The 27,550-nt window shown below is 37.4% G+C and overlaps 1 protein-coding gene across 2 annotated transcripts in view; it reads right to left on the bottom strand.

Moving 5' to 3' along the window:
- The window catches only part of RELN (reelin), a 492,310-nt gene that overhangs the window by 182,246 nt on the left and 282,514 nt on the right, over window positions 1–27,550 (bottom strand). For both annotated transcript variants that reach the window (XR_007403524.1, XM_025449216.2), the window contains exon 11: window positions 7,365–7,510. Coding sequence is in view for 1 of the 2 variants with exons in the window: in XM_025449216.2 (XP_025305001.1) it covers window positions 7,365–7,510 (146 nt within the window). In the remaining variant the exon portion in view is untranslated. The remainder of the gene's footprint in view (window positions 1–7,364; window positions 7,511–27,550) is intronic.

Genomic DNA, 27,550 nt, shown 5'->3' with positions numbered 1-27,550 from the left:
TTTGGAAGACTGTGTTTCTAGGAATTTATCCATTTCTTCTAGATTTTCCAATTTCTTGGCATGTGACTATTCATAGTAGTTGCTTATTATCCTTTGTATTTCTGTAATGTCAGTTGTAATTTTTCCTCTTTCATTTCTGATTTTATTTATTTGGATCCTCTCTTGATAAAAGATCTGGAGTCTGGCTAGAGTTTTATTGATTTTGTTTATCTTTTAAAAGAACCAGCTTTTAGTTTCATTCATCTTTTCTATGTTTTTTTTTTTTAAATCTCTATTTCATTTATTTCTACTCTGATCTTTATTATTTTCTTCCTTCTATTAACGTGGGCTTCGTTCTTCTTTTTCTAGTTAAGTATAAAGTTAGATTACTTATTTGGAATTCTTCTTGTTTCTTGAGGTAAGCTGCATCACCATGAACTTCCTTCTTAGTGCAGCTTTTGCTGTGTCACAAAGATTTTGAAAAGTTGTATTTTAATTTTCATTTGTTTCAAAGTATTTTTTTAATTTTTTCTTTGATTCCTTCATTGAACTATTGGTTGTTTACTAAATGTTTAGTCTCCATGTGTTTGTGTTTTTTTGTTTTTTGTTTTTTTTTTTAGTTTTGTTCTTGTAGTTGATTTCAAGTTTTATGCTGTTATGGTTAGAATAGATGTTTGATATGATTTCAGTCTTCCTGAATTTACTGAGACTTGTTTTGTGACCTAACATATGAGCCGTCCTGGTAAATGTCCCATGTACATCTGAAAAGAGTGTCTGTTCTGCAGTTTTTGGATAAAATGTTCTCCCCATATATATTCAGTCCACCTGGCCTAATGAGTTGTTTCAGGTAAATGTTTCCTTATTGATTTTCTGTCTAAATGACCTATCTACTGAGGTAAGTGGGGTATTAAAGTCTCATACTATTATTCTATTGCTGTCAATCACTCCTTTTATGTCTGTTAATATTTGCTTTATATATTTAGGTGCTGCCATGTTGGGTACAAAAATATTTATGAATGTTATATCCTCTCCTGGATCGACCCTATTGTCATATAAAGTCCTTCTTTGACTTTTGTTACAGTCTGTTGTAAAGTCTATTCTATCTGAAATGAGTACTGCTACTTCCACTTTCTTTTCATTTCCATTTGCATGGAATATCTTTTTCCATCCCTTCACATTCAGTCTGGGTGTGTCTCTATATCTGAAATGACTCTCTTATAGATAGAATATAAAAAAGGATTTAAAAAAATCCACTTAGCTAGGGGATCTCTGGATGGCTCTGTAGTTTAGTGGCTGCCTTTGGCCCAGGATGTGGTCCTGGAGTCCCGGGATCGAGTCCCATATCAGGCTCCCTGCATGCAGCCTGCCTCTCTCTCTGCCTATGTCTCTGCCTCTCTCTCTCTCTGTGTCTCTCATGAATAAATAAATAAAATCTTTAAAAAAATCCACTTAGTCAATGTATGTCTTTTGATCGGAGTATTTAGTCCGTTTACATTTAAAGTAATTATTTATAAGTATGTACTTATTGTCATTTTGTTGTTATTTTTCTGGTTGTTGTTGTTTTTCTTTGTTCCTTTCTTTTCCTGTTGGTCTCTTCCTTTGTAGTTTCATGGTTTTCTTTAGAGTTATGTTGGGGTTCCACTCTCCTTATTTTTTGTGTTTCTATTGTAGGTTTTTGGTTATGTACAAAAAACACGGTTACCATGAGGTTCATATATATATGTATAGGAGTAAAAAAGTTAGTTTTTTCCTAATATTTGTATGATAATTGACTGGAGAAGAATTTTACGTTCCAAATAATTTTTTTCAGAACTAGATAACTTTTTTCTTTCTTTTTTTTTTTAAACAAACTTATGCTTAGTGCTACCAAGAAAAGTACTATGAATCTCACCTAGAAGTTTTTAGGATTTCTTCTTTTATCGATGTTCTGAAGTTTCTTTCTGATGCTCTAGGACTGGATATGTTCCCATTCACCTTGCTAAACATTTCATTCACAGGAACTATGTCTTTTCTTTCTTCTTTTTTTCAATCTTGGGAACTTTTCTTCAGTAATAACTTTGAATATTTCAATCAAAATATATTCTCTCTGATCTCTCTTTCTGGAATTCCCATTTTTCTAACATCAGAAGAGCCAATTTCCCCCCTATACTTTACATCGTTTTTTCTTATATCCAAGGACCTTAAGTTTTGGATAGACTTCAACACCCAAATTTCTAGCTCATAATTTGTTCTTCAGTTATGCCTATGCTGGTAATCAGTGGAGAAAAAAATCCATTATATTTGTTTCAACAATCTTCTAATTTATTTTTCACATCTCTATTGTTTCCTCATAAAATCTGTTTTAAATTCTCAAATGCAGTATGCACTCTTATCCCTTTGAGGATATTAATTATGCTTCTTATAAAATCTCCATTTGTTTATATTGTTACTTCTGTTTTCTCAGACCTTCATTCTTTGGTTTGATGATGTTTAAATGGAGTTGACTTTTCCTCAGATTTGTTGATTCTAGATCATTTGCTTAAATTTGTATCTATTATTTTTTGTTGTTGTTTTGGTATAAAAATGGCTACTGATGGAGGCAGACGGGCCTTTAGGTGGGACTACCATGAGGGGCATCTCTATTCCTTTTGAGGTTTCCAGTCACCTACATTACCCTACTTCTCTGTTCCAAGTGTCCACATTGATTGCTTGTTCCTGGGAAGAGAAGCCTCTACTTGGAAGGAGGTGTATTAAGGGACACACCTGCTTGGCAATCCCGATAGCAGTACTTCAGAGCCCCATCCTGATTCCCATGCCCAGCATCTGTGTCCTGGAGCAGTGCTGAGACATCTTTTTTAGTGTCTTATTCAACATGTGTTTGGGGCTATAATTCCCTCCTTCCATCAGATCTCTTTCTCTCTCTCTCTTTTTGTGTACCATCCTTTTAATTCCTAACCCAACTAGGGCAACTTTTTTTTACTTGTTTGTTTCATGGTGTCATTATAGATATGTTTGCTCATTTTCTGTAATTTCCAAGGATTTGGAGCAAGTGGAGAAGACTGAAGCACACTGACTTGATTCAATATTCTAATATTCATTACATTTGTGGAGTTCTTCTTGAACATGAATATTCTAGTGATGGCAGTAAAGAAAGGTATTTGAATAGCAAAAACATACAATGCTTGCATTTGGAATGAAAGAGCAGTATACGAAATCTATATTATAGCGGGGTGTTTTTCTACAAAACTCTCTCCCACCTAAAGGCAGTTTCAGCGAGGTGAGATATGGTGGTTGCCAATTAAATGATGTGTTTGTAAGGTTAAGCCAAAGCTTAGAAAGACTCATAAATTATCAGTGTATCCATTAAAGTTTCTCTCTTGCTGAAGTAACAGATGTGTCTTCTTTAGGAAAAAGAGGAAAAAAACCTTTACGATCCCACTTAAAAAATAAACCTATCAACATTGGATTTAGGACAGCTTTATGACATGAGAGGCAAACAGCTCTCATCATCCTAGTGATGTGAGATCAAATAGTTTGACTCAAATGTGAGAAAACAGGAATATTTGGGAAACTGGATTCCAAAAATTGTGGCTTTCTTTTCTTTCTTTAACATTCATATGAAGTGTTTTGAAATTATTAGAGAGGACTGTATATTCATGTTTTCTCTTTCATAATTCTTATGGAAGAAAAATGTAGTTAACAGAAGTGAAAATATATATATTATATTTTAACATATATATATGTTAACAATTTATTTACATTTTTTTATTTTTTAAAAAGTGACCTCAAAACTAAGAGCTCAATCAATTCAATTGGTTGCTCTTGAGTACAGTGGGGATTTACTATCTACATTTTTTGTCTGTTTCAGCAGGTGAGCCAATAATGATAAATTATCAGTGTGGGTGGTGAAGACTGAGTTGAAGAATGAGACAAATATTTGGTAAATCTGGTTGGTTAAACAAAACACAAAGAATTTCACTACCAAATTCCTAATATGTTTTTCTTTGTTAGATCTTACTGTAGTTTTGTAAAAATATTTCATATTAATTTAGTTTTGTGACAGTCTTTTTTCCCTGAAGCTATGATTTAAAGTTATCATGACAACATTCTTCCTAGACTAATAAAGCAACACTTGGGAGTGAGTAGATGGGATGTGGAGAGGGGAGACAGACACACAGACAGACACACACACACACACATTCATGGACTAAAGTAGGATTTTTATCATAACTGCAAACACAGAAAACACTAGATCCTCTCCTTATCCTTTTATACCTTTATAATATAATGCCAAGAAGGATCACTGGGCAACCAGATGAGGGCAACAATTAGGTAAATCTGGGGGTGTGTGGCCTGATATCCTTTTCCTAGGGGAAAAGCTACAAATAAACCTAAGATGTAGTTGCTAGAGTAATTTACTGCTTTTAGAACTTAGATGAATTAATTGTATATCAATTAGAGTGGCACAGGTGCTTTCGTCAAGCACATTATTCTGCGTTATTGGAACAGAGACCTGCTGACAATAGTGTGGCCTGAAAGTATTAGCCTCTTAACTGTGGCCAAAACCCTGATACATCCTCAGTACTGAGAAGTGGCCAAAGAGCATAACTGAAACCACCTGAGTCACTGAGTGAATGGCATTTGTTTTGATGTTCCTCTGTGTCTGTACTGACTTTAGTTCTTTTTTCAAGCATAACTGCTTTTAGTTCCCTCTTTGTTTTGGGAGACAAATGATTTGGTTTAGCCACAAATTCTCTTATATCATTAGTGCTCTGTGAAAAGGAATGTCTGCTCTGTTAATTGGAATAATTTTTTGCAAGCTATGTCTCTGAACTAATTTTCTAAGATATGTTGGATTTCTTCTAATATAAAATCAATTCCTTTTAAAGCTTAATTCATGGTTTTCTATTTGCTTGTACTAAATTTTCACTAATGTTCTTAGCAGATTGCTGGATGGACCATTAATCCATCTAAAAAAGGCTTTTCTTTTGTTCTTTTATAGACAAGCTTTGATGATACAACAAGCTGGAAAAAAAAAAGGAAAAGAAAGCATTATGGGACAGGGACCTAGGTGGATATGAAGGCTATAATTAAAAATAAATTTTATCTCCCCCAGAAGAATAAGAGTAGTAACATTAAAGACTTCAGGAGAGAGGTAGATAGGGTTTTATGTGAGTATGATAGTTGTCCTTCTGGAGATTGTGTTTCTATCTCTGCTTTAGAGGGATAGGGGCTGGATATCACTTGTGTTTCTATCTCTGCTTTAGGGGGATAGGGGCTGGATATCACTGGGAAGCATCTGTGCCCCCAGGGGATATGGGTCTCACTGAAGAGGATGACTTCACTTCCACATGGATGGTATGAGCTTGGAGAGATGAAGAAGTGGAGGTCAATGAATCTCTTGTGCTTCAAGATTTGGGACTCTCTCATAGGCAGTCAAGCTCCATAACCAGGAAAGGGGTTTGAATTGATTATATATATATATATTGAATTGATATTTTGTATCAGGAATCAGAAAGGGAGAACTGATATACTGGTAATGGTTCCTTATCTCCAAAATGTAGGTAAAGAAGCCTTGTTTGCATTGTCAAAATTTTGGAGACTATCAAAGCGCATTGATTTGTAAGGGGAATGGAACACTCCCTGTGTAGTATAACAAGGAAAGAAGCCCGACTCTTGGGGAAATCCTAGAGATGGAACAGAGGAACAGGAGTTGCTGGTTCCTCAAGGAGACACTCGAGCCACACTGGGCATGGAACTTCAAGTATGCCAGGACCTTCCAAGGAGAAGAGGTTTAGGGACTGAAGAGTTTTGAGCAGCACTGCTAGGCTCTGAAGGAATGAGTTCCCTCAGAGTGTCAGCCTCCTTCAGAGGTATACTTGGCCTGCCACAGGCTGGACATCCTTAAGGCAGGGCTGGGTCAGCCACAGCAGAAATCTAGCTTTCAACAGTGAAAGACTCCATTGGAGTAGCTGAAGGTCACAGCAGCAGTGGTAGATCAGGCTGCTGGCCAGATTCTGTCCCATTGGGTCTGAATACAGTTCCTGGACAATGCAAAAGAAGCAGGGAGCCCAAGAGAGCCATGGCCTTCTTGTCTCTTGGGCACTGACAAGTCCCATCCAATTTTGATTTAATTTGTTGAGATCAGAGAGACATGACTCCCTCAAATGCTGTTTTTGGAAAGTTTCTCACCATTAATACTTAAATTATTGCTATCTTATATTCATTATAAAATTACATTTTATGTTAATTTCATTCATCTTCAACAGAGTCTTAGAAAACACATACTAAACAATAAAGACCTGGTATTCTGATCACATGTGTTTACTGAAAACATTTCTAGAGTTTGCTTTCCACTAACACTACCTTATGAATTTAGATTCTCTGAACCTGCAAATTTTTTTCAACTCTAACTTCCAGGAAAATGCTGCTCATTGGTAGGAAATATCTTAAGGGCCACAGGACCTAGAAGAAGGCACCTCGCTCAGAATGGCCAGAAAATACCACCACCAAACTATGCTCATTGCTTTAGCTCTCTTCTTCGTCAACATCAGCTCATATTTCTCCTTCAGAAATCTCTCAAAGAGGGGCACCTGGGTGCCTCAGTTGGTTAAGCGCCTGCTTTCAGCTCAGGTCATGATCCTAGCATCCTGGGATCAAGCCCTGCATCAGGCTCTGCACTCAGTGGGGAGTCTGCTTCTCCCTCTCCCTCTGCCACTCCCCCTGCTTGTGCTCTCACTCTCAAATAAATAAAATCTTAAAAAAAACTCTCAAAAATAAATTTTACTCCCTAAACAATTTTTATAGATCAAAACCACATTCCACTAAAAATCAAGTAGCAGCATCTATAAATCTCTAGGAAGAAGACTGAAAGTCTCAATATAATAGTAGTAGAAAGATTTTGTCTTCTATACACATTGAAGAAAACGTTTTCCCAGTAAAAGCTGAATAAACAAAGATGAACTATAAGTGCTTCAACTGCAGTTAAAAGGTATTTGTAATTACAAATTTTTACTACATAGAAAAATAGTTGATTCTTTAATGAAGAATGTTTAGGGCAAGTGTAACTATTTGTCCTGTCTGTAAGAACAATCAGCTTTGGGGCACCTGAGTGGCTCAGTCGGTTAAATACCCGACTCTTGATTTTGGCTCAGGTCACAATCTCTGGGTCATGAGATTGAGCCCCACATTGGGCTGGGTGCTCAGCACAGTGGTAGCTTAAGATTCTCTCTCTCTCTCTCCTTCCGCCCTTCCTCCCTCTCTCTCTCTCAAATAAATAAATCCTTTAAAAAAGAATAATCAATATTGATTTAACTATGCTTTTGCTATTTAATAATAGGCACTTAAAATATGTTCAGTGGAATAAATATAAGTGCTATACACAGCATGGAATAGCAATTACTCACCCTGTAGGCTGGCTTTCAAATTCTTCTGACCACTGCTCTTGAATATCCTCTGTAGAAAGATCTACATCCCGGGTGGTGGCAAAATTGAACTCACTTCCTTCATTTCCGTGGAAATAAATAGAGTTGCCTTCTGACTGACAGCTATGCTGTAGGTGAAAAGAGAGCAGGGGGTGACTGTTGAATTGGTTTTGTAGCTGGATCTGTCTTACCCATGCATAATTAGAATTTTTAGAAAAGTCACTATATTATTCCCTCTATGATGGACTCTCAAAATCAGAAGAGCTTGTTACTTCTTTTTTTTTTTTTTGTCCTGTTTAATTCAATTACAATTTCTTTCTAACCTATGAAGTTATCACAAAAAAAGGAGTCCAGGGGCCATTTGAGCTTTGCCATGTCAGCCTTCAGTATGAAACAAGAATATTTTAATTGGAATAATTTCCCATCTTTACCTAGTCCTTGTCATGGGAATTAAGAGTGATAATGACTTGCCATATATTTTCAATACTGTGCTTATGGGCTAAATCACACTGACCTTTTCAATATTCTCTATATTTCTGGCTTGCCATTCAAGCCTTTTGCGATTTGTCTGTAAATGGGATAGGAATAGAATAGCCAGCTAATCAAAACATGGAATATAGAAAAGGTCAAAGTAATCCCTGATATGATCGTATATTCTCAGCTACCTCTTGAATAAAAGTTTCTGGTGAGACCTAAGTAGTACATGATGGCTCCCATGAAGAGCTGGGAAATCACAATCTTTGTTATTCTCCCCCAAAGCACAAGATTTGCAATGAATAAAGAAAAAGAGTTTCTTGTGATACATTTTTTAACCTATATTTTTTCAGCTTAAAGTGAATAGTCAAAGGTCAGATCAAACTCTGGAGCTGAGTAAACTGAATATTTACTTTTTTTATGTATAAATCTAAGTTTTTATTAACTAATTTTTGGTAGTAAGTCACATACATAGAAATACTAGTAAAAGAAAGATCAAACAACTTTTTAAGTTTTATATACCCTTAAAATGAAATACAAATGAAGAAAAATAATTGGACAGAATATATCTGGTCCAGTGACTGTGAGTTCTGTAGAGCTGGGATCATGTCCATTTTGTTCAGTGCTGTATATACAATGTTTGGCTTATATAGTAGAAATTTAAAAAATTGTTGAATAATTCAATGATGAATGAATGAATGATACGGCTGTGCCTTTTCAAGTAATCAGTTATTCTTTTACAGAGAATTTACTATGTAGAAGGCATTAAGGAAGGTTAGGGGGGAGGGGTTTATAATGAAGTATAATAATACATAATCTTTGCTCTCAAAAAAATCCCAGTCTCACTGAGAGATATCAAAGATAGGTCTCAATGTTAGGCAGCAGATGCCAAGTGCTAATGAGTGAGAAAAGGTAAGAATTGCAGTCCAGGGCTGGTCTAGATGCATAAGTTCCATGGATGAACAGGTTTTTAACCTGCTTTAAAGGATGGATAAAAATCCAAATTGAATGACAAGTATGAATGAGTGACAAAGGTGATCAGAAGGCATGATTTTGAGAATTTGACCGGAGCCTGACAGTAAAACCACCTTAGAGAGCTCTACAATATTCTGTTGGCATGGTGTCCTAAAATAAGGGAGTGATTTATGCAAAGAAACATTTTATGACAAGCTGGTTATGGCTGGTAAAATCAATTGAGGAAGAGTCAGAGTACTATTTTGAAAGAGTTAAGTAGATACTCCCCTGTGGTTCTTTTTTTTTGTTTTGTTTTGTTTTTTTTGTTTTTTGTTTTTTTTTGTTTTGTTTTGCTTTTTGATTTGTTTCCTTCCCCCACCCCCCCTTTTTTTTCTCCTTTCTTTTTCTTTCTCTTTTTCTTCTTTTTTTTCCTTTTGTTTTTTTTCTCTTCCCTTTTTTTTCTCTTTCTCTTTTCTTTCCTTCTTTCTCTCCTCTCTTTTTCTCTTTTTCCCAATACAACTTGCTTTTGGCCACTCTGCACTGAGCAAAATGACTAGAAGGAAAACCTCACCTCAAAAGAAAGAATCAGAAACAGTCCTCTCTCCCACAGAGTTACAAAATCTGGATTACAATTCAATGTCAGAAAGCCAATTCAGAAGCACTATTATACAGCTACTGGTGGCTCTAGAAAAAAGTATAAAGGACTCAAGAGACTTCATGACTGCAGAATTTAGAGCTAATCAGGCAGAAATTAAAAATCAATTGAATGAGATGCAATCCAAACTAGAAGTCCTAACGACGAGGGTTAACGAGGTGGAAGAACGAGTGAGTGACATAGAAGACAAGTTGATAGCAAAGAGGGAAACTGAGGAAAAAAGAGACAAACAATTAAAAGACCATGAAGATAGATTAAGGGAAATAAACGACAGCCTGAGGAAGAAAAACCTACGTTTAATTGGGGTTCCCGAGGGCGCCGAAAGGGACAGAGGGCCAGAATATGTATTTGAACAAATTCTAGCTGAAAACTTTCCTAATCTGGGAAGGGAAACAGGCATTCAGATCCAGGAAATAGAGAGATCCCCCCCTAAAATCAATAAAAACCGTTCAACACCTCGACATTTAATTGTGAAGCTTGCCAATTCCAAAGATAAGGAGAAGATCCTTAAAGCAGCAAGAGACAAGAAATCCCTGACTTTTATGGGGAGGAGTATTAGGGTAACAGCAGACCTCTCCACAGAGACCTGGCAGGCCAGAAAGGGCTGGCAGGATATATTCAGGGTCCTAAATGAGAAGAACATGCAACCAAGAATACTTTATCCAGCAAGGCTCTCATTCAAAATGGAAGGAGAGATAAAGAGCTTCCAAGACAGGCAGCAACTAAAAGAATATGTGACCTCCAAACCAGCTCTGCAAGAAATTTTAAGGGGGCCTCTTAAAATTCCCCTTTAAGAAGAAGTTCAGTGGAACAGTCCACAAAAACAAAGACTGAATAGATATCATGATGACACTAAACTCATATCTCTCAATAGTAACTCTGAATGTGAACGGGCTTAATGACCCCATCAAAAGGCGCAGGGTTTCAGACTGGATAAAAAAGCAGGACCCATCTATTTGCTGTCTACAAGAGACTCATTTTAGACAGAAGGACACCTACAGCCTGAAAATAAAAGGTTGGAGAACCATTTACCATTCGAATGGTCCTCAAAAGAAAGCAGGGGTAGCCATCCTTATATCAGATAAACTAAAATTTACCCCAAAGACTGTAGTGAGAGATGAAGAGGGACACTATATCATACTTAAAGGATCTATTCAACAAGAGGACTTAACAATCCTCAATATATATGCTCCGAATGTGGGAGCTGCCAAATATATCAATCAATTATTAACCAAAGTGAAGAAATACTTAGATAATAATACACTTATACTTGGTGACTTCAATCTAGCTCTTTCTATACTCGATAGGTCTTCTAAGCACAACATCTCCAAAGAAACGAGAGCTTTAAATGATACACTGGACCAGATGGATTTCACAGATATCTACAGAACTTTACATCCAAACTCAACTGAATACACATTCTTCTCAAGCGCACATGGAACTTTCTCCAGAATAGACCACATATTGGGACACAAATCGGGTCTGAACCGATACCAAAGGATTGGGATTGTCTCCTGCATATTCTCGGACCATAATGCCTTGAAATTAGAACTAAATCACAACAAGAAGTTTGGAAGGACCTCAAACACGTGGAGGTTAAGGACCATCCTGCTAAAAGATAAAAGGGTCAACCAGGAAATTAAGGAAGAATTAAAAAGATTCATGGAAACTAATGAGAATGAAGATACAACCGTTCAAAATCTTTGGGATGCAGCAAAAGCAGTCCTAAGGGGGAAATACATCGCAATACAAGCATCCATTCAAAAACTGGAAAGAACTCAAATACAAAAGCTAACCTTACACATAAAGGAGCTAGAGAAAAAACAGCAAATAGATCCTACACCCAAGAGAAGAAGGGAGTTAATAAAGATTCGAGCAGAACTCAACGAAATTGAGACCAGAAGAACTGTGGAACAGATCAACAGAACCAGGAGTTGGTTCTTTGAAAGAATTAATAAGATAGATAAACCATTAGCCAGCCTTATTAAAAAGAAGAGAGAGAAGACTCAAATTAATAAAATCATGAATGAGAAAGGAGAGATCACTACCAACACCAAGGAAATACAAACGATTTTAAAAACATATTATGAACAGCTATACGCCAATAAATTAGGCAATCTAGAAGAAATGGACGCATTCCTGGAAAGCCACAAACTACCAAAACTGGAACAGGAAGAAATAGAAAACCTGAACAGGCCAATAACCAGGGAGGAAATTGAAGCAGTCATCAAAAACCTCCCAAGACACAAGAGTCCAGGGCCAGATGGCTTCCCAGGGGAATTCTATCAAACGTTTAAAGAAGAAATCATACCTATTCTCCTAAAGCTGTTTGGAAAGATAGAAAGAGATGGAGTACTTCCAAATTCGTTCTATGAAGCCAGCATCACCTTAATTCCAAAGCCAGACAAAGACCCCACCAAAAAGGAGAATTACAGACCAATATCCCTGATGAACATGGATGCAAAAATTCTCAACAAGATACTGGCCAATAGGATCCAACAGTACATTAAGAAAATTATTCACCATGACCAAGTAGGATTTATCCCCGGGACACAAGGCTGGTTCAACACCCGTAAAACAATCAATGTGATTCATCATATCAGCAAGAGAAAAACCAAGAACCATATGATCCTCTCACTGGATGCAGAGAAAGCATTTGACAAAATACAGCATCCATTCCTGATCAAAACTCTTCAGAGTGTAGGGATAGAGGGAACATTCCTCGACATCTTAAAAGCCATCTATGAAAAGCCCACAGCAAATATCATTCTCAATGGGGAAGCACTAGGAGCCTTTCCCCTAAGATCAGGAACAAGACAGGGATGTCCACTCTCACCACTGCTGTTCAACATAGTACTGGAAGTCCTAGCCTCAGCAATCAGACAACAAAAAGATATTAAAGGCATTCAAATTGGCAAAGAAGTCAAACTCTCCCTCTTCGCCGATGACATGATACTCTACATAGAAAACCCAAAAGTCTCCACCCCAAGATTGCTAGAACTCATACAGCAATTCGGTAGCGTGGCAGGATACAAAATCAATGCCCAGAAATCAGTGGCATTTCTATACACTAACAATGAGACTGAAGAAAGAGAAATTAAGGAGTCAATCCCATTTACAATTGCACCCAAAAGCATAAGATACCTAGGAATAAACCTAACCAAAGATGTAAAGGATCTATACCCTCAAAACTATAGAACACTTCTGAAAGAAATTGAGGAGGACACAAAGAGATGGAAAAATATTCCATGCTCATGGATTGGCAGAATTAATATTGTGAAAATGTCAATGTTACCCAGGGCAATATACACGTTTAATGCAATCCCTATCAAAATACCATGGACTTTCTTCAGAGAGTTAGAACAAATTATTTTAAGATTTGTGTGGAATCAGAAAAGACCCCGAATAGCCAGGGGAATTTTAAAAAAGAAAACCATATCTGGGGGCATTACAATGCCAGATTTCAGGTTGTACTACAAAGCTGTGGTCATCAAGACAGTGTGGTACTGGCACAAAAACAGACACATAGATCAGCGGAACAGAATAGAGAATCCAGAAGTGGACCCTGAACTTTATGGGCAACTAATATTCGATAAAGGAGGAAAGACTATCCATTGGAAGAAAGACAGTCTCTTCAATAAATGGTGCTGGGAAAATTGGACATCCACATGCAGAAGAATGAAACTAGACCACTCTCTTTCACCATACACAAAGATAAACTCAAAATGGATGAAAGATCTAAATGTGAGACAAGATTCCATCAAAATCCTAGAGAAGAACACAGGCAACACCCTTTTTGAACTCGGCCACAGTAACTTCTTGCAAGATACATCCACAAAGGCAAAAGGAACAAAAGCAAAAATGAACTATTGGGACTTCATCAAGATAAGAAGCTTTTGCACAGCAAAGGATACAGTCAACAAAACTCAAAGACAACCTACAGAATGGGAGAAGATATTTGCAAATGACATATCAGATAAAGGGCTAGTTTCCAAGATCTATAAAGAACTTATTAAACTCAACACCAAAGAAACAAACAATCCAATCATGAAATGGGCAAAAGACATGAACAGAAATCTCACAGAGGAAGACATAGACATGGCCAACATGCATATGAGAAAATGTTCTGCATCACTTGCCATCAGGGAAATACAAATCAAAACTACAATGAGATACCACCTCACACCAGTGAGAATGGGGAAAATTAACAAGGCAGGAAACAACAAATGTTGGAGAGGATGCGGAGAAAAGGGAACCCTCTTACACTGTTGGTGGGAATGTGAACTGGTGCAGCCACTCTGGAAAACTGTGTGGAGGTTCCTCAAACAGTTAAAAATATACCTGCCCTACGACCCAGCAATTGCACTGTTGGGGATTTACCCCAAAGATACAAATGCAACGCCGGGACACCTGCACCCCGATGTTTCTAGCAGCAATGGCCACGATAGCCAAACTGTGGAAGGAGCCTCGGTGTCCATCGAAAGATGAATGGATAAAGAAGATGTGGTTTATGTATACAATGGAATATTACTCAGCTATTAGAAATGACAAATACCCACCATTTGCTTCAACGTGGATGGAACTGGAGGGTATTATGCTGAGTGAAGTAAGTCAGTCGGAGAAGGACAAACATTATATGTTCTCATTCATTTGGGGAATATAAATAATAGTGAAAGGGAATATAAGGGAAGGGAGAAGAAATGTGTGGGAAATATCAGAAAGGGAGACAGAACGTAAAGACTGCTAACTCTGGGAAACGAACTAGGGGTGGTAGAAGGGGAGGAGGGGGGGGGTGGGAGTGAATGGGTGACGGGCACTGGGTGTTATTCTGTATGTTAGTAAATTGAACACCAATAAAAAATAAATTAAAAAAAAAAGAGTTAAGTAAAGCTTCCAGAAGTTCAAGAGAGTCGGGGCATATGATCTTGGGGGGCGTGGTCATTTCACAGTGGTAACACATAAGATACACCCACAGAACCTGTCATCATCTTAGGTAATACTGTAGCGTGTGGCAAGCATCACCTGCTTGAGAATCTTCTTCATACCACAATGAATACAGTTTATTCACAGATGCTAAACTGAGCTCATTATATGTGATCCTAACTCACACAAACTGATGAAAACTAGGGTTCAGTTTATTTAATAGTAGGTAGAAATTGTTAAAAGGTGACAAAACCAAGAGTCCACTACTTTTATCCTGTAAAGACTACAAATGCTAACTAAAATAACAAAGATTACTTTCCTAATAAATCCACCAAACTCTAAGTAACGTTTTTTACAATTATCTTCACATTTAGTCATTGTCTAAGGAAAAGCCATACATAAAACATCTATATGTATGAAATTTAATTACAATTTAAAAGGACATATTTAGGTAATAAAAAGAGTGACCTACTTAACATGAAACCTTAGTCATTTCCAGCTAAATATCAATTTAATTATTTCAGTTTTGGTTTCATTTGCCTCAGAGTTGTTTGTTAACATTTTAATTCCATGTTATAAATTAAATGTTTTGTTACTCTTCCAAAATTTGTATTATTAAGATTTTGATATATATTTTAATTCATCTGAGATGGAAAATTTATGCAAAAAAAGTCATTAGAAAACAAGATATTGTTTAACTGCATCTTGTTAAACTGATTTCAGAAAATTAAAATCAGTTGGCGTTTTAGAAAACTAGAAATAATTTTAAAGCACCTTTAGTTAGTTATTTTGTGGTTACCAAATAGATTTGGTAGTTGAATAGATCGTTTGTAATTGTATACTTATTGAAAATTATCTACCAAATATGCATTTTGACACTATGACTACAGAGTGCCCGCATATTTACTGTATCAAGGATCAATAAAGCAATCTGAAAAAATATTAATACTCACCTTAATTAAATGTTACCCAGTTTTCATGCTAATCTAATAGGATCCAAAAACTAGTAGGGTCTCTGTCTTTGGTGAGTTTCCATGAAAGAGACAATGGGATAGTTTTTGGCATAGTTTTATTATTTCTATAGGGAAGGAGTTGTTCTTTAACAGCTTGTAGTGAAAGAATAATGATGCCAAATCTAAATTCAAACAGACAGGGCAGTGGTTTAAAACAATCAGTGCTGGTCTTTCCACTGCAAATATCCCAATCCTGTCTGTCAGGTTTATAGGAAGATTCACAGTTAGTTCTCTTCTCCCTTCCTAAATAGGCCCAAAGTCCACTGGGTGTGGAGGGAAAAGTACTGCTCTGTGAATATTCTCTTCTTCATAGCCTCAATGCTGCAACACATTACCCCCAAAAAAGCAATATGCAAAGTAAACAGCCACAGCTCAGTGGGTGGTGGCTCAACCTCTCTGCTCTCCTAGCAAGATGGGGTTGTCATTTTCTGGGCAGCAGGGCCTGGGAATACACACACACAGCAACACATGGCTGCTTGACTCCCCACCATGCTAAGGAGATCAAGATACAGCTTCTGCCTCTGCCATTCTGAGTTGAACCCAGTGTTTTCAAGGTTTAGAGTCAGGGTAATACGAACAACAGTGTCATATTGGGACTATAAAATAGGGGCTAGTTGGTGTGAGATTGGTGTATTCCTGAGTCATGTGAGCAGGAATGAGAGCAGGAACAAGCCTACTTAGTGGTTGACTGTATATAGGCCCTATATTTAAGAATCCTTAAATTCTTAAAAGGGGACAGTTTAGGGTTCTCATTCTGAGGATTCCTACATCAATTACAAGGCAAGTCAGAGCTCCACGTGAATTCTGTTTTAGAATTTGTCATGGAGGCTCAAAAATCTTAGAATGGGCCTGGTTTTCCAGTAACTCTCCAAACTAAGAATTTATGCACGAATGCATTTGGACTGGGATAGAATTCCCTGGACCTCAGCTTGTTTGATACTGCATCTCTGCCTCTGGATGGGAATGCATGGCCTGCTGGGTTACAGGGTTGCCTGAACTCTTCCCTAAAATCTACCTCAATTAATTCAGCACTTACATGAATTGAGGAGATGAAGGTTGGAAAAGAACAAAATCCTAGAAACCAAAACCAATCAAGATGACAAGAAGTGAAGACTCATTTGCTATCCATCCTCAAGAAGTCTGAGGATTGGAACCAGAAGACCTGTTCCAATATGTTTGCTCTACTTAACAGCTACATGGTTTTGCATAAGTCAGTTAACCTCTGCAGGCCTGAATTTCTCAGGGTACAGAATGATGTCTGTAATATCTATTCCCTAGAGGTGTTGTTAGAAGCACAAGTGATATTACTTGAGGAAATGTGTTTCTGAAACTTCCGAGTGCTATGCAATAATCTTATTTTATTTCTGGATATATATATTTTCCAAAAATAAGCTGTTGTATTCCATACTCTTAGCAGTAGGTGATACAGAAATAGAAATATATTTAAATCCATTTTTAAGTATGTTTCTCATTAGAACAGTCTTTAAAATTTTTCAAATCAACTTAAAACCTTTAGTAAAATGTAAAAGAGTATGTCCCAAAATACCATATGGTAAAAATACCAGTAGCACTCATTCACTTTTAGGACAAACAGAAGCATCAATTAGAAGTTTAAAAGTCCTCCAAATTTTGGCAGATTACCAAAAATTCTCTGAAGACCGGACAATTTAATAATGCAAGATGTCCATTACCACTTTTTTCTACTGATGAACTTGCACTGGGTAATATCAGTATACTATGTTAATAATCCAAGCAAAATGTGCATTGAAAATATGAAAAGAATTTCAGGAAACTGCTCTCAGTGATTTTAATACCCAGCCGCTTTTGTTCAACATTTATTCAAACTCATGTCATTTTTATGTAATAACAATTAAAATCTAAACAATTTCAAAAGATAGTTAAAGGTCTAACTTTGTGAGATACACAAACTCTTGATATGATACAAACAAGAGTATTTTGGAATTCAGGAGTATTTTGAGTATACTAAAAATCTGTCAGGTTTTTTTTTTTTTTTTAGCAAATGATCATAAAATTTGATTTCCTGAGTTCTAGCTTTTGACTGACTTATGGTGAATATATATCAAGTAACTAAGCATATATTTGGGACAAAATAAAGGTATAAATTCTGAAGATGGCTTTAAATATTTCTATTTCTAGCCCTCCTAATATGCATTAATTATGATATTATAATTATTTTTCCTTTGTGTCACTACTTTAGCACTGATCAATGACATATACTTTATAGTTCTAAGTTCTGGAGATCTCCAAATTTTAAAAATCCCTTAAATATAGTCCATATTTGTTTCTACTTGTCAATCGAAAATATTTTCCTACTTTACAGTTAAATGAGTTTCCTTTACTTGAAAAGCAGAACACAGTGTAGCCAAGTGACAAGAATTTGCCATTCAGAAAAGCATCAACAGGAAACATCAGTGCAAATTCCTCAATATAACAAGTCCTTGGCCACAATTCAGGATAACATTTTTCTAAGGTTGCTCCCTATCCTCTGCTGCAAATGTTAATGACTTCACCTCTGTACTTGTAAAAGTACTTGCAATCGCCCCCACCATAGTTTAATTAGGTTTTCATAAAAGATGAACACTGAGGCACCTCTTAATATTATCTCCCTGGGGTCTAATGGCCCCGATGCTTCTTTCAGGCATCTGTAGCTTTACAATTTATTTTTTTGACGATATCCTTTTTGTTGGAATGAGTATATTGGGCATTTGGGCAATGCCAGCTTGCAGAGAGCTGGTGGCAGATGGAATGAAATCTGTCTGGTATGCCTTCCCCTCCACATGAGCAGAGAGCCATCCATTTCCTCCATTAAGGAGTTGTCACTCAGCCCACCCAGCTGGAAGACCATTTTTGATAGCCAAGCTGGCTGGTGGCAGACAATTCAGATACAAAGTGCACTTTAAAAGGAAGCTAAAACATCATTTGTAGGAAAATTGAAAATGCATGGCTTCCACCACAGCCAATTTTTTAATGACTGTAATATTTTAAGTGATTATTTTTGCCACTTCAGATTGCTCCTTAGAGAGGAGAGGTTTTTTAATTAAAATCTAGGCAATGCAAATAGATGAGATATGAGGAGCAGAGGAAAGAGAAATAAGATGAATAAAATTAATTAAAATGGCATTGTTGGCAGAGTCATAAATTAGCCAATGTCTGGCTGGAAATAAAATATATTGGTATAGGAGTTTCTGGACTACACTGAGATGTGTGATTGAGTGATTGGAAATCGACTGACTTATAGCCTACACATCATTGTGTTTCCTAAGCCTTTCTCTATGCTATAGCTATTATCATATAGAAATACATATTTCCTACATCCTGGGTCAATGGTCTTTAAAGGTACAGGTTTTTGTACTATTTTGGAAAAAAAACAAAATAGGAATAGAATGATTTCTTTCATGAGGCAAAATGAATTTCTGTCATTTTCCACACATTCAATTTCTAGGTAATTTAATGCCAGTTAAAAAACTGAAAACTTGGCTATGAACATAGTCCAGGTGCAGGAGGGCTGAAGTGCATTTTCTCTAGTCAACACAATAGATTCAACCATAGTGAGTGGATTTAAGGGAGCTTAAAGAGTATTTTTTCTCATTGTTTTCTGGATTCGCTAAGCATTCACATTTGAACCACTTTTCACCAAGATTCATAAAGATTCGATTTATGGTATATTTTGTGACAAGTATATAATTACTTGGCAATAGTTATGACAACTCTAAAATGGCAACAATGACAGATTTGAATTGGAGTAATGAGAGTAAGAATAACAATGTAAAATTCCATAGGGTGTCGTTAACCTTGTCTACGGAGATCAACTTGACTTTCACAGGGTCTGAGGTTTTCGGACTTGCCTTCTCAAATTAAGGCCAAGGATGCCAGGCACAATATGGGAGGCTATGAGAGATTGAGGAATGAAAGGGCTGGCTTTATAGTCAAATATACCGGGCTACAAAAAATCAATACTGTTTGATCCTGGGAAAGCCATTTGGCCTCTGCGAGCCTCTGTGTTTTCATCTGTGAAATGGGAGTAATTGTGAGGATTAGATGAGAAACTGTAGACAAGAGACCTACTAAAGATTGGGGAATCTCAGGAAATCAGTAAATGTTCATTGCCCCATCTTCATTCATTTGCTTAACAAACCTTACTTCAGTGAGTGCCACCGTGCCGGTTACTGTGCCATGTCCTGTACTAGGTACAAAAATGATGACAAATGTTATGTTCTTGACATTCATATAGAGTAAAAGAAATCTCACAGAACATTGTGTTAATTACTGATTAAATGTGGCAGGTTCAGATCCAAAACAAACAAACAAAAAGATGCATCCATCAGGGAGGTTCTGGGGTTTGTTTGAATAGTTACTTCCAGTAGAATTTATAAAAATTATTTATGCCGTGTTATCGCCACCCTTGTCATGGTGATTTGGCTCAATGCCATGTTTCACTAATGCTATTCCACATTAATTACTATACAAATAGGCAGCATTGGAGGGAAATTGTGAAAAGCACACTACTTATGTTTAACCCTTCATCCCCAAAGTACTCTTATTAGCTTGACAAATTATATTCTGGCTCATTCTACAATATCATGTACCCACCTCTTGGGGGAAACATGACAATAAGAGCAATGCAATCCAAAGTGAAGAACATCCCAAGCAAAGGGAATTTACGTAGACAGCAGGCAATTAACCAAGCTGGAATCTGGCCAGAAATCATAGTTAACGTTCTGATTCTTAATGGAAAAAGACATGGGAACACGGACTAGCCACAAGTCTTACTGAGCTCAGGTTTATTCTCATTAGAAAGCTGGGACTCAAATCCCTGAAGTTCTACACCAGATAGTTTCCAGTACAGTGATTTGCAAAGCACTTTTCTGGAAAGCTTATCTGATTTCCTCCTGTTTGTCTTTATACTCTAAAAAGACAAAATGAAATAATTGAGTGGATCACTTAAACCTTTTTCTGGGATGCTTAATTTCTGGAAGACAAGTTGGGCATGATAGCAGGAAGCTATTGATCTACCTGGGGATTATACCCTCCAAAATACATGTTTAAAAGTGAACTCTGCTTTGAGTGTGATCATCCCTTTCACCATTTGTCTTAGGGTTTTTTTCATTAGCCTTCAACTTGCATTAAGACTTTAAATTTTCAGACAAATTAATTTACATTTTTTCATAATTTGGACATAATGACCTTTATTCTGCATTAACAATTCCACAATTTATGACAAAAGTATTAGACAAGTGACAGCAGAATCCCAGAGTGAAAGTTCCAATTCTTATTCAGAACTGGAGACTTGCCTAGCGTCCACTGGGACAATGAATTTGGCAAATGCTTAATGTACAAGAGCTATAAGAAAATTAATAGACTCTCCTGTTCTGACTTAATGCTTCCCTTTAATGGGTTGTTGATTTACCTAATGGCTGTTGTCTTCATTAGGGCTTTTGGTGTTTGTTAAACAGGAAAATTGTCATTATTACTGCATATTTATCAACAGTAAATGTAGTAAAGAGGAGGCAGTGTGTCTAAATGGAAGTGGTAATAGATAAAAGATTAACATATGACCTTTCTAAATTCTGTATGCCTAGTAAATCCAAATCCCTGGCCTAAATTAAAAAAATTTAATAAATTACTTTTTAAGGAAACTTCTTTTAAATACATGTGACCAAATCACAGCCTATTCTAAAGGACAAACCTTCCTAACAGAATCTGTGACCTTTAGTGTGGATTTACTTCTCAACACGAGTTGACATAAATGTGTAGAAGGAGTAATCTGGAATTCTTTGCTAGGCACCCAATGAACTCGGGTAATAAATAGAGAAAGATTAGCAGGTGCAGGCACAGCCATCAGAGTGGGAAGAGTTCTTAAAAAAGAAGCGTAACAGCACCTATCTCGCAGTGATCTGCATTTAATCTGTGGGTCAATTCCAGAGCTGGCAAAAGCCAGTGATTTATGCCTTTGCAAGCCCAGAGTAACCAGGCAAGCTGAGCAGATATAAACATTTATTAATGGGGAGTGAGCAAAACACTCTCTCCCTCTCTCTCTCTTTCTCACACACACACACACACACACACACACACACACACAGATACCAAAGAATCACAAATGATTCATGCTTTCAAAATACAAATTTTGGCTGCCACTGAAGATGAGAATCACTTCCATAGCATATTATCCATTTAGAAACTCTGCTTCATGGGGTACTATTAAAGGATGAGAAAAAAAGAAAAACAACACCAAAACCAAAAAACTTGCTCGTCATTCATCCCTGGGCTTGCCTCTGAGTGCTTCACTGATCTTTTTGGCTCTTCTCTGTGATGGAGAGTTATGGAAAGCAGGCTGCTAGCTGAAGGAGCTCCAGGTTGGCCCTCCAAAAACTTATATTTATTGTTTTTCTTTGAGCTGGAAATTAAGGATGTTCTCAGATTGCAGGATGTATGTTTGAGGAGCTCAAAAGAGATGACTTTGTTGAATGTATCCAGATGATTCAAGAGTAACTAAGGAAAATGGAGCAATAAACCTCCATTTACTGACACCCATGGTCTATCTACTTACAGATATAAAACTTGGACAATAAGGCCTTCCTCATAGTGCTGGCACCTACAAAGCACTCATGAAATGCCATCATGACTACTATTCCTACTATTGTTGCTACTATTATTTATCATCATAGAGTGCCTATTATTATTATTATTATTATCATTATTTAGCATCATGCTAGTCCAAGTATTCCCAGATATGAGATTCCTATCCAAGGTGAAATGCTGATCCTTGATACTGTGTCTTATCTGGAAAGAGCTAAAAAAAACCTTAAACCTTGATGGCAAAACCAAGACCATTGTCACAGAGCTGAAGCACCAGAAGTTACCCTAAGATTAACCGTTCTCCTGCTTCAGACAGGAAGAATGTGCCTCCCACTTTTGAAAGTGGTACAAACACCCACAGCCACCTGACAGGGAGAGGCACCACCATGGGATGGGCGCTGGCAGCGGGGTAGCACTTAACTCCTCTAGCAACTGCAGAGGAACTGGCAGCTATACTCTGTGCCTTTTGAATAGGAACAAATGACACAAATAATTCTTGATTATTCTAGAAATCATGCACAGAAGTTACAAAGGGATGCACTATTCTGTAAACGAAGGCAAAGTCATCTTAACCAATAATTACCACACGTGATTCAATACTGAGTGGGCTTCAGTCCGCTTGCCTTGTGAGTCCACGACCTGCTTACTCTGGGATATTGCTAATGAGAGTGGTGCTCTGGGGAGCTTTGTAACTTGCAGCTTTGTAACTGTATTTATTGGCATTTAGAGCCCCACCTACTTGGTCATGAACAAAGGGCTGCTTAGGGATTTGTGGGAAATAAAACATCATGATGGTAATTAGAAGCATAAGAATGTGGTGTGCGTCTTCTTCCAATAGGCAAGTTTTCTGGAAAAACATTGGAAGATGAGTCACGCAAGGCCATGAACTTGCAGAGGATGGAGGAGAAACACAGAGGCTGTAGAGGAAGAACATATTAGTTCCATAACCTCTTACAGCTTACCAACCCCAAATCAAAAAGCACAACCAATATAAATCCAGATTCTATATTAAAAGCCAATACTGTTATACATCTATTTCATGGTAATTACCAAAGAGCCAACAGATGGTTATGGCCTTCTACCAACCCAGGGCAGATTTAAACTGGTGACTTATAATTGCAATTCTCCAGATCACATAAACTCCTTAAGTTAATTACTCTATTTGGTCTTATATCATTCTGCCCTACTTGAGAAAAACAAGAACAGGCTCAGATGAAATGAATTAAATATTCCCAAAGAAACTGAAAAAAATAATCTAAAGAAGACAAGGAGAAAAATGCACTGTGAATGTGAATCGTTTTCATCTTTCTTATTTGACCTGACACCCTCAAGCATTATTTTCGAGGACATCAGCTAGATAGTTTACATACTCACTACTTTCTATTCCTTTGTTTTATGAACAGCAGAACTTAAAAAATCATTTGATGTTGATAATAAAAACTATTAATAATGCTGATTACATGAGTGGCACTGAAACTTAATTCCAATGGAAACCATTTATCTTGATTGCCAAAGGTCACATATATGGGCACCACTTGTGTCCAACCTAATCACTTTGATGCATTTGATTCTGATATTACTTCAATGATATATACGAATGACATAATTTGTGGAGTCTATATTTTTTGCTATCCTATTTTCCCACGCGTCATAATCAGAGATTTTGGCTCAATCCTTTGCCTTCTACACATTTTCCTCTATGTTCGCTTCCTTGTGGAGCTTATTCTCAAAGTTTCAGTAAAGAGGACACATATCTATTGAACCCTTTCTATGTGCCAGGGACTGTTCCAAGGGTTTTATATGTATTTTCTTATTTGATTATCACAGCTTGAGGTGGATACTATTATTATCCTGTTACAGATGAGGACACTGAGCAGCTAAGACGTTAAAAGAAGTTGCCCCAAGCCAGATGGCTAATGAAGATTTGAACCCACATAGTTAAGCCCATTTTTTAAATTTATTTTTATTTTTTAATTTTTTAAAGCCCATTTTCTTAACAGTTGGACTGTCTCTGGTTCCATTCACAATATTTTCAACTTCCTTCAAGTCATCAGTGAAAATGAAATTCATTCTTTCCTCATAAACTAGATCTTGTTTTTTCCAGCTTTTCATTCATTCAGCTAACACCTAACAACAATCCATCATGTGTCAAACACAGGAGATTAAAAAATGGCTGAAATACTCCCCAAGCTTAAAAAACTGACATTCTAACCAGGGAGACAGAAACATAAAAGGAAAGCGATGTTGTAAATGCTCTCATAGAGGTATAGGTCCTGTGTAAGAGAATACTGAAATGGAACTAGTTTTGTATCAGTTTTGGTTGATGGTCTAATAAAATAGGTGGCAACTACTCCACATTCTAGGGTAAGGGTTGGATGGACCAGCTGTAAGGACCTAGTGAAAGAGGTGACAATAGGGTTTAGTTACTCAAATTGCAGGGAGACAAACTTAAAGTTGATGTGTGTAGGAAGCTGGATAGCAGAGAAATGATTTCCTTAGAGAGGACTGGTGGTAAACTGTGAGTCCCACCCATGATTGTATCAGAGGAGGAAGGTACCTTCTTCTTTCCTCAAGCCTGGTGCATTGGATGGTATGCTGGATGGCCTTGGACTAGTGCCTGGAGTTGCCTGGAAGATGGCTAGGTAAGAAGAGGGCTGTGCTTAGAAGTAACGACTCTCCTCTCAATCATGAATCCAAGGTGAATGTTTACTGGAGAGTAGGCTTGGGCCCATGGACACAAGAAACAGCCTACTTTGTCTGAAATCCTGCCCCAGATGGCTCCCTGACAAGAAGGCCGCAATGGAAAGAAGTTGTAGTCATTAACTAGAGGCCCAGGGACTGAAAGTGAAAGCCAACATGAGAGATACATAAAAGAATGGCAGGTGAGAGATTCCCAGCAGTAATGTGAATGGGGAGATTTCCAAAGAGCCCAAAGGTAGATCGAAGAGAGAACCAGCTCTCCAAGGGATCAATAATTCCAGCTTGTAACAATATCTGCCTCTTGCCTCTTCTGCTTCCTCCACACCCAACCCTGGAGGGTTCAGAGGCTGAAATCTGGGGTGGGGGGTGGTGAGGAAGAAGGAGCAGGAACTGACCACCACCTTCTCCATTCCCACTGCAGGAGACCTAAGCTGGAAGAGGGTGGAGAAGCTACAGATGAAGCTTGGAGCTTAGGTTATTATGCTGAACTGATCATATGTATTATTGAACTGAGACTGTTTGAGAGACTAAAGTGATTGGATGATTTATTTGGTCTCTTGGCAGTCTTGGGACCTAGAAAGAGGACAGAGACAAAGAAGATTTCAGATCGAATCTGAATGGTCACTGGGGGAAACAAAGAGATGTTTCCCACAGCCAGTCTCCAACCCCAATTCCTGCTGGATCAACCTAATACTTATAGCAGCCCAGAGAGGAGAGAGACATTAACGATGTAAAAGGTCACATGGACAATGACACTGGAACAAGGGTTTTCAGGATGCTGGGGAATTACCAGACAGAGAAAAAAGAAGGTGAAAAGCATGTCTTAAGTGTAGGAGTGTGAAATTCTGTACTCTGTGAGGCTGGAACACAGCGGAGCAGGGGATGTGGATGAAGGTCTAGGCCCCCATGGGAAACCATCGGAAGTCCTGAGTATGGAGGGAGCATGATGTGATTTCTGTGAAGGAATGATGCTGGAGTTTATGTCAGTGGCATCCTTATACATGGTCTTTGCCTCCTAACTCCCTTGTCACAGGCAGTCCGCTGCCATGAGACTGTCGGTTTCTCTTTCTTTAGCATCACATGATTCTTACACTATACCACCTCCCACACTGGTTACCTATTGCAAATGCCTCCAGCTTCCATAAAGAAAACATGTCAATACTCCCATCCCCTTAAGTTTACTTGAGGTCAGCAGTCAATACCTGTGTTGGTCTAGTAACCAGGACCATGAAAACAAAATCAGCTGGAAGGGCGTGGAAGAGAAGAAAGAGACCAGTGCTTGGGCTGACCTTATATATTCTAATGTATATATATATTCTAACGTATAAAAATCAGCCATCTGGAGGAAGGAATGTGCAGTACAAATGGAATACAGCTGGAGCAAGATCAAGAAACAGGAGAAAAACAAGAATCTTTTAACCTATACTCAGAGAGTGATGGGGAAGAAAATGGGCAGATAATTTAAACGGATGTTGGGAAGAAACATGGGACAAACAGAATCACACTGGCTTCTGTTTGTGACATGTAAGAGCAAAGCCACGTGGTGAATGAAGTCAAGATCAAGTCAGATTCCTCTATGTGAGTCCTGGCTCTCCCATGGGTGAGAGGGATATATTGGACAAGTTACTCAACACTTCTATGTCCACTTTCCACATCTGTAAAATGGGGCTAATATAGCACCTGCTTTATAGGTTTATAAAGAGAAAATTACATGAGAATAATATATATGTATATCCCTGTGTATATGTGTGTATATGTCTGTGAGTGTATATTGTGTGTGTGTGTGTGTGTGTGTGTATGCGTGCATGCATCTGGAATATTAAGTGCTCAATAAAAAGTAGCCCTTATTACTTAGACGAAGAGTAGTATGTCTGTGCCTGGACATTTTTTCCTCAACTGAGCTCTGTTTTGTAATTAAGCACACTTTCTCAATTGCTGTTAAACTCACTCTTTGATTTAGTTAAGATGTAAACATCTTGGAAACTTTTACTGAACACGAAAGGTAATAGGTAGAACAAGCAAACAGACGTAATCCTCAAAACCAAATAAAGCAATGTTTAAAACATGCCTTGTGACCAATGGGAACATGGAGATATGCTCTTGTTTTTTAACTGGTTGTATTTAGTTTTTGTTTCAGATGCCACCAAGTGAAGGAGAAATATTTAATGAAGAAGTTGCATACAGTTTAAATAAACAATTTTATTTCTAGAACTCCAAATCACTGGGCAAAAGCCACTTTATCATGCTCTGATGTTTGAGCCAGAAAGCAAGAGGGTGGTCATGCAAATGAGGTAAAATGACAGTTCTTAGATTACATTATTGCAAAGATTTAAAAGGAATTTTCAAAAAGAAACATCAGAGAAAAATTTCTACCTGACAGTCACAGTGGTTTTTTTCGTAGGTCACCAGGCAAGTCTCAAATGTGTGACTGGTAAGTTTGGGAGTAAGATGACGGACCACAAAGCAAAACTATAACCCACACAAGTTGTAATTTAATAGAACATCACCGCTGAAGCAAAACCACATTTCATGCGTTTTTATCATGGGTAGTACTAAAGTACAATCCATTAAGGAACTGAATGGCTAATTAGATTAGTATAACAGCTTGTAAAACAAGGCATAAAAATTGCATTTATATAGTTAAGGGACTCTGAGTCCAAATGATAAATGATCATCATGGGGAAAAGGATGTAAATCCCAGGCCCTGAGGTCCCCGTGTGTTTCCTGGGCTTTCGTGTCTTCTCACCAATGTTGAACAATGTCAACAGAAATCCTTCTAAACAAGTGGCGGTGGATATGACATGAGATATCTTTATAAAGGTTCTTTTCTACACCCATATGAAAGGAATCCA

This window comes from Canis lupus, chromosome 18 (assembly GCF_003254725.2).
Source record: "Canis lupus dingo isolate Sandy chromosome 18, ASM325472v2, whole genome shotgun sequence".
In the NCBI taxonomy this organism is placed as follows: domain Eukaryota; kingdom Metazoa; phylum Chordata; class Mammalia; order Carnivora; family Canidae; genus Canis; species Canis lupus.
Note: the sequence above shows the minus strand (reverse complement) of the source record. Positions and strands in the feature narration are given on the sequence as shown.